The sequence below is a fragment of the Alosa alosa genome, chromosome 10 (genome assembly GCF_017589495.1).
Source record: "Alosa alosa isolate M-15738 ecotype Scorff River chromosome 10, AALO_Geno_1.1, whole genome shotgun sequence".
NCBI lineage: Eukaryota > Metazoa > Chordata > Actinopteri > Clupeiformes > Clupeidae > Alosa > Alosa alosa.
In genome coordinates this window covers 27,953,882-27,961,832 of record NC_063198.1, presented here as the reverse complement: position 1 = coordinate 27,961,832, position 7,951 = coordinate 27,953,882, and the positions used below count along the sequence as shown (strand labels likewise).

At 42.6% G+C, this 7,951-nt stretch overlaps 1 protein-coding gene across 1 annotated transcript in view; it reads right to left on the bottom strand.

Annotated features, from left to right (window-relative positions):
* Window positions 1-1,805: 1,805 nt before the first annotated feature.
* snta1 (syntrophin, alpha 1) overlaps window positions 1,806-7,951 on the bottom strand; it is a 30,262-nt gene continuing 24,116 nt past the window's right edge. Inside the window, exons 5-8 of the mRNA XM_048254656.1 lie at window positions 6,346-6,467; window positions 5,733-5,929; window positions 5,066-5,253; window positions 1,806-4,445 (exon numbers count right to left, since the gene is read on the bottom strand). Of these exons, the coding sequence (XP_048110613.1) occupies window positions 4,353-4,445; window positions 5,066-5,253; window positions 5,733-5,929; window positions 6,346-6,467 (600 nt within the window). The 3' untranslated portion in view covers window positions 1,806-4,352. The remainder of the gene's footprint in view (window positions 4,446-5,065; window positions 5,254-5,732; window positions 5,930-6,345; window positions 6,468-7,951) is intronic.

Below are 7,951 nucleotides of genomic sequence, written 5' to 3'. Positions count from 1 at the left end.
TGTGTGTGTGTGTGTGTGTGTGTGTGTGTGTGTGTGTGTGTGTGTGTGTGTGTGAACAGAACCGAATTGTGATTACGTCGTTTTAAAAGAAATGTATTAGTAAGATCGCATTCACTGGTTTGTTGCAAATGTAGTGTTGGGCTCTGCTCATGGTGTTGGTCCTGATAGTTTTGCAGAGATGTCTGTTTTTCGCTCTCTGCTCTCACTTGCAGACCTAGAAATGGATCCTTGGTTGTGGCCGTTAATGTAGGCACAGCTCACGAGCAACTGTGAGAAAAAGCTGAAGTAAGAGGAAAATTACATTGGAAGTAAATGCAACATAATTTGTAGAGTGTGTTAGAGGTGTGCTGCGGCATATGAACTGAGAGGACATTCTCATAAATAGATGTAATGTGCAAAACTCACCCACAAACACACACACACATAAACACACACCTACCTTGAAGCTGAAAATATGCAGTCTTTTCATTTCCTACTTCTCATTAACATAAGACAGACAAACAATGAGTCTAATTGTGCCGGAGCAGAGAGGCATGATGCAACCATCTCTTGATGTATACCCCTCCCCTCAGCAGGAGCCAATTTTCTCTTTTCTCTCCTTCCTAAGTGGCCTTCCATTTTTTCTAATCAAAATATATTCACTCCATCTCTCCCTCTCTCCCCCTCTCTCCGAGGCTCGATCTGTACGACTGATTGGCAATTTTTCCGGCTAACTGATAGAACACTGAGGCTGCTGCCAATCTCCTGGTCCTGTTTCCATGGCAACCAGCCCATTGTGCAGTCGCGGAAGGGAGGGAGGGAGGAGGGGGTTTGTGAGTGAAGGGGGCATAATGTGAGCTAGCAGTACTGATTTGGTAGTCTGATAAAAAACATATGATTATATTTTATTATTCTCTACTTGCATCAGCTGTTGTGCCCTGGACATTTGGAAAATATCCATTTTCTCTCAGAACATGGACTCACTTATATAAAAAAGACAACGGCAGAGATATTAGTATATTTAACTATAATTTGCTTTTGTTTAAGGCCATCTATTTTTTTCTCTGAGGTGACTGTAGACCTTACATTGTCCACAGCTTGTCTTAAGTGTGCAGTAAGGCAGTATACACTTTAATGTATGTAATAGTTCATTACATTTATGCTTGCCAGTGAAAGCTATAGTTAAATGCATTATGTGTTATTCCTATGATAAATTATTAACAGGTCAAAAGAAGTCCTGTTGTGCTGCCAACACAAGATTTGTAAAGAAGGCTGTTCATTCCCAGACACATACTATTTCAAACAAAGAGTCTGCACGAGGGACACAGATGTGGAAGACTTTAACATGAATTCTTATATAGTGGTGAGCTCTTTCATCTTTCAGACCAATCGTTTAAAAGCAAAGGCACGAGATGGAGCTGTAACCATATGGCCTGGCTATTGTAAACATCTTGTCTTAAACGTCTGTGATCACGTCGGCCCCTTCTGATTGTTTACGGGAGAGTCGTAATGAACTGTGCATGGTCAGAAAGGCTCTGTATATGTGTGTGTGTATGTGTGCGTGTGTGTTTGATTGCATTTGTTGTGTGTGAGCTCCTTAGATGTGTGTGCAGGCAGAGCCTGGTTTGTATGTAAGAGCGTATCAGCAAACACTCTCCTCTGGTGGGTCCTGCCATAGGATATTGAGCATATTCCTCTACAAATGTATCCCATGGTTACCAGGGGAACTGGCGGAGGGAACCTGATCTGAGACCAGGTACACAAGCCTCTGTTCTAGATCATAGCAATTAGAGTGGAGAACAGCACAAACCACACCAAGGACACAATGAAAGTTATCAAAGTTTATTACATTTTTTATATACAAACAACCCTGCAAGGCACGCTTTGTTTAAATAAGAATATACAACACTTTTTTTTCTTTCCTCTGAAAATCAACCTGTTTTTTATAGATTGAAATGCATATTTATATATTATTAAACTGTATATGAATCCCAACACACACAGACAGAAGGCCAACTAGTTGAGTAGTTGCAGGCGACCGGTTTTATGATTCTCTGTGGTGTCGGGAGAAGAGATCAAACCCAGGTAGAATGGAACATCATTCCCTTAGTGAATCTGCTGCAGTGCTTTTGGTTGTACAGAAATGGTTGCAAAAAAATTGAAAATAAATCTCTCAAAGAAAAATGTATCACTTAAAATTACACCACTGGAGAGGTGCAACAAACAATCAAATTACAGCCTTGAGGCAATTACCATAAAAGGTGGAGTAAAAAGAGAATATTTCTCAATACCTCTGCTAGATTCTTTGCTTCAGCTGTTTCCGAGCCAATTTGTATATATTTTGCAAAAAAAAAAAAAAACACACACAGAAACAGCTTGACATGCTTCTGCCTCTTCTGAAACCATATCTTGTCCTTGTGCCTTTAGAATGATGTAGCTGTTTCACACCTTATTACAACAGACAGAGAACAATATACAGATTGCAGATTCCGATTGAATGTCATTTCTTAGTTCCAGGAGATGAATTGCTCTTGTCTGCATTTTTGTGTGGGAAAAGAAGACCCCCGAGCACTGAGAACAAGGTCAAACTCAAGGGACCACATTGTAATGCACAAAACAGAACTGAAGAGAATTGGGCTCTGGCAAGCATCATTCCACAAGACGTCACTAGGGGGCACTATTACATTCTGAATTAGTCCACAGCAGAGAGAAAACAACAAAATGTGTATTATTATTATTATTATTATTATTATTATTATTATTGTTGTTGTTGTTGTTGTTGTTGTTGTTGTTGTTGTTGTTGTTATTATTATTATTATTATTATTATTATTATCATTGTCATCATTATCATCTTATGCAAAGCTGTCACGAAACAACACAATGGAACACTGGGCAGTGTTGTCCTCGTGGGTCTGGACATGGGCTCACCTAGAGCACCTTTATCTGTGCAGCTCATTTTTTTTTCAATTGGATAGACACTGGCAATGTCTCTTAAAAACCAGGCACCAGATGTATTAGCTGTCCATCATAGAGCGACAGAGAGCAAAATTGATACAAATGAAAAGGTCAACTCATTATATGCATATTGAGAGTCTATGGGAGGCATGAACACCAGTTAGGGGCGTTTAGAAGGCTGTGGAGGAGAGCAATTCTGGACAGGACAGGACAGCCCTGCCGCTATAGGCACGGCCAGGTGGGGTCTGGTCAGGTGTGGACCCATCCGGCAACACTGAGGTGGAGGCCCGAGGCGCTCCACTAGCCCAAGAGGAGAGAACAAGTACACAAACAAAAGGGACACACATTCACACACAAATAGAAAACGTGCGCTCGCGCACACACACACACACACAAACACACATGCATATACAAATACTTGCACACACATACACTCACTCACACACACACACACACAAACACACACACACACACACACAGAGAAAGAGAGAGAGAGACTCTAACGTCTGATGGGCATACAGCACATCAGTGCAGCCTGGGTTGTTCATTAGATGAAAACTAAAAATGAAAACTAATAGTCTAACATTGCATATTAGCTTTAACGACATAAAGCAGAGATGAAGCCTAATTATGAGCCATAATCGTGCCAAACGAGAACTGCTCTTGGCAGGGGCCTCCTTGACGGCTGACATTCGTTCTGAGGGAGTCTGTGGAGAGATTAGGGTGAAGTTTAATATTTATAAAGCCTAAATTTTGATTTATGAAAATTGCCCTCTTCATCTCTTGTTTATGAAGACTTAGTGTCGTTAAAGCCAATACGCAGCGCGGCCAACGACAACACGAGTGATCTGGTGCTGAAACAGAGTTGACAGAGCATTTCATAAATTTAGTGCGTGACTCAGGCGCGGCTAAAAGTCATTATTTCTCAGAGAGACTCGGGAGCACAGGGCTTTCTTATGCCCACGCCGCTTTGGTTCCTTGAGAGTGATGCGCTTGTTGTCCCCCCTTCCCCCATGTACTTGCTGACTTTAAAAATGAACTAGCCCTCTAAATCAGACTAAGCCCTGTCATCAACCACACAAACCAAAACACATAAAAAGGATAAGACCATAGGCCAGAAGTTATAGTGTCTAAAAAAGTCACTCCTGCGGTAACAATGCTATAATTGTGCAGGGCGTGCGTGTGGCCCAGGGACCTGCGACCTCTCGCCGCCACTGCTCGGAGTAAGAGTAATCTAGCACATTCTCATTGCGCATTCGTTTGTTTGTTTTATTTATTGCTGCCGGCTGTGGCAGGGTTCTGACCAATGGCAGTCCACCGAGGGTTGGGAATTTGGTTTTCTGAAGCAACGTGGTCCGCCCTTTTGTTGGATTGGCTGTCCATGATGTCCCGTAGCCATGACCTCTACCGGCCGCTGTCATGCCAACAGCCCCAGCCGCTTGACCTTTGCAGACAGGAAAGAGTGGATGATGAAGACCATGGTCTTAGGGCAGGAACTCAGGTCCAGTTGCTGAGAGACAAGAGGATGAGAAACACACGCGAATGTTAGCATTCAATATGATTGGACAAGAGGCCTCAGAGGTTTTCAGAGGCTTTCAAGAGGAATCAAATATATAATTAAATCATCAAGAGTAAAACTACTAGTAATACTACTACTACTTTATATTAGTAGTAGTAATAATAATGGTAATAATAATAATAATAATAATAATAATAATAATAATAATAATAATAATTTGACTAATAAAGTAAGAAGTGAATTAAGAGATCACACTGAAAAAAAAAATCACACTGAAAAAGAGTCCAATATATTTAGTCTGGAGACAAGACAGAACAAGGGGTCTGATGACCAGCCTTGAATGTTTGGTCTGTTTGGTGCAGACAGCCCTCGGTCTGAGGAACAGAGAGCTGGGAGCTCGTCCAAGACTTCCGTGTCTGAAGAACACCTCCATTGCCTGTGGCATCTGTGTAACTAAGCTGCTTTGGCATCTGCGTAACTAAGGTCCGACTCTCCCTCTGACCACCACCTCCCCAGGCCACAACTGCACTGAATATGCATGAAATAACAAATACAGACATTGACCGAGAGCACACGACAGCCGCTCCAGACAGAAGGGTTAAAAAACTCACTATCTCCCCTTCTGGGCCTCCGAAGTCCAGGAACATCATGCGGACGCCATCGTCTGCAGACATGCGGAGGCGCTCAAAGGGCTGGTGCAGCAGGACGTGCCTGCGGACGCCCGCCTCCTCCGTGAACAACGTGAAGCCCTCGTCTATGTGCACTCCCAGCATGCACTGCTTCCCGTTCCAGCTGCACGCTGCAGGCCAGGACAGAGCAGGTGAGGGGAGGACAAGAGGAGGGAAGCGAAGAAAAGACAAGCAAAGAAAGTGACAGCAGCAAGAAAGAGGAATGAATCAGACATGAAGAGCACAGAACGGAAAATACAGAGAAAAGTCAGATTTCAGATTCTTCTGATACAGACTATAACAAACGTTAACTTAATCTACTAATGTTGTCTGCTTCAGCTCAGTCCTCAATGAGACTTAAGAACGTTTGCCAGTTGACTACTTGAATTTCCCCTGGGGATCAATAAAGTATCTATCTATCTATCTACAGTAAACCACATACTGAGAGAGAGGCTGTGCTACATAAACTGTCCAGAGGAGGGCAGTATAGCACTATTCATACGTGCCTTTTGAGCAAGGTCACTTTTAGGAGGGTGACTGTTGTTCAAATGGGATCTTAAAATGGCATATCTATTTGTTTATGAAAACATACACACACACACACACACACCTGTGGTGACCTCCTGAATGAGTTCGGCGGCAGTGTGGCAGCCGTCCACCAGCAGGTGTGTCCAGGTGGAGAGCTCTTTGGGTGAGTCCACCCTGAACACGTGGGTCTCCACGCCCTGCTTCGTCCCAGTGCGCAGCCCAAACGACAGGTCCGAATCATGGAGAGGGGAGGTCTTACTGGGGCCTGAGTGTACCAGCCTGAAAGAGAGAGAGAGAGAAAGAGAGTGAGAGAGAGAGTGTGTCATGGGTAATGTGTTATTTTATTGCTATAAATGCTTTGGCAACATCTGAACAGTCGCTTTGGCAACATCTGAACAGTCATGCAACTTTGAAAATGAATTTCAGAGAGAGAGAGAGAGAGAGAGAGAGAGAGAGAGAGCGCAAGAGAGAGTGTTAAGGGACATACAGATAGACAGGAAATGTTTTGTGGTTTGTGGAGGGTGATGTTTGTGTCTCTCTCTGTGTGTGTGTGTGTGTGTGTGTGTGTGTGTGTGTGTGTGTCTTTGTGTGTGTGTTTGTACGTGCATGAGAATGTGGGTAGCAGTGTGTGAGCAGTATGTGTGTGTGAGTATGTGCGTGTGTCTAGGAGTGTGTGTATTCATGTGTGCCCTTGCCTGGTAGTGATGAGCGGATGACTCTTCTCTGGTTTGTCTAAGCTCTCTCGGCTCTCAGGCAGAGCGTGGTACAGAAGCAGGTCCTTGTTTGTCAGAATGGCCAGCAGAGACTTCTCTGACCCCTAAACACACACACACACACACATCCACAAACGCACACTCTCACACACACACACACACACACACACATATAAAACACACATCCACACACACACACAAACACACACACACACACACACACACACACACACACACACACACACACACACACACAAAACACACATTCACACACACACACACACGCACACACACACACACACACACACACAAACACATAAATAATGTTGGACGTATTCTCATCACCATCATCTGTATTTTGGGAGTCTCTAAAAATAGCTGGGATAAAAGATAATTCTCCCTTTCACACATGATGGTAATTTTGATATCATAGATTTAATAGAGACCCAGTCAGACCAATAGTATGAAAAATCAGGAACAGAGTTTATTTACAATGATGCGCATCAAGGGAGAGACAGCATGACTTCACCTAAAGATCCATCAGCTGCTCTCACTAGACAAGGAAATAGTTAGGGTTTAAGTGTCCTTCCAGGCTGACGGGAGATGGCGTTGGTCATCCCATCTCACGTGGACTACACTGAATCAGACTCTGATTAGTGGCAACCTGGCAATCCGGAGCAGATAGCTACTGACGCAGCCATGCAGAACAGTGAAACACAACGGTGCAAAGTCATAATATTCCCGCTTTTTCTAAATACAGTCACACACAGATATACACAGGGACAGTACACATATCATACAGTCATTACATAGAATCATACTTTTAGTATCAAAGTGACCCACTAATGAGAAATGCAGAACATTAAACCATATATTGGAAAATGGACATAATGTTCTATTTCACTTTCTCTCACACAAAATCTCTGTCTGTCTGCTAATTATTCTTTGTGCTTATTTTAGTCATACTGTTCTTTTGATGTGCTGTATGTGTGTGGCTGTGTGTTAGAAAAGGTGAGCTATGTGACTCGGCACACTCCCACATTCCCAATATTGTTGTGAGATTCCAATACTTGTCGTTAGGTCCGCTATAACTCAGAGCAGCTGTGACAGGCTAGGACAGCTCCACTGCTGACACAGGTCTACTAAAACTGTTTATCTGTGCAGCTCATTTCTTTTCAATTGGATAGACACTGGCAATGTCTCTCAAAAACCAGGTGCCAGATATATTAGCTGTCTATCACAGAGCGACAGAGAGCAAAATTGATACAAATGAAAAGGTCAGCTCATTATATGCCTATTGTATGGGCCTGGGTTATCATTTAACCAATGCATGACACAATGTCAACCTTTTATACTTAAACTATTTTTATCAAATTATACTATTATACTTTACAAATTCTGATTACAAATATGATTCTGTTATTTCATCTATTTGTAATAACATCTAATGGGAAAATGCATGATGATGTGCTGATGATATTTCCTATTTTTCACTTCACAGCTATGATGTGTATGTTATTGCACTAAATAACCAGGCTGTTTTTGGCATTCTCAGACACATGGAAAAACATGCCTTTTTCAGAAAAAC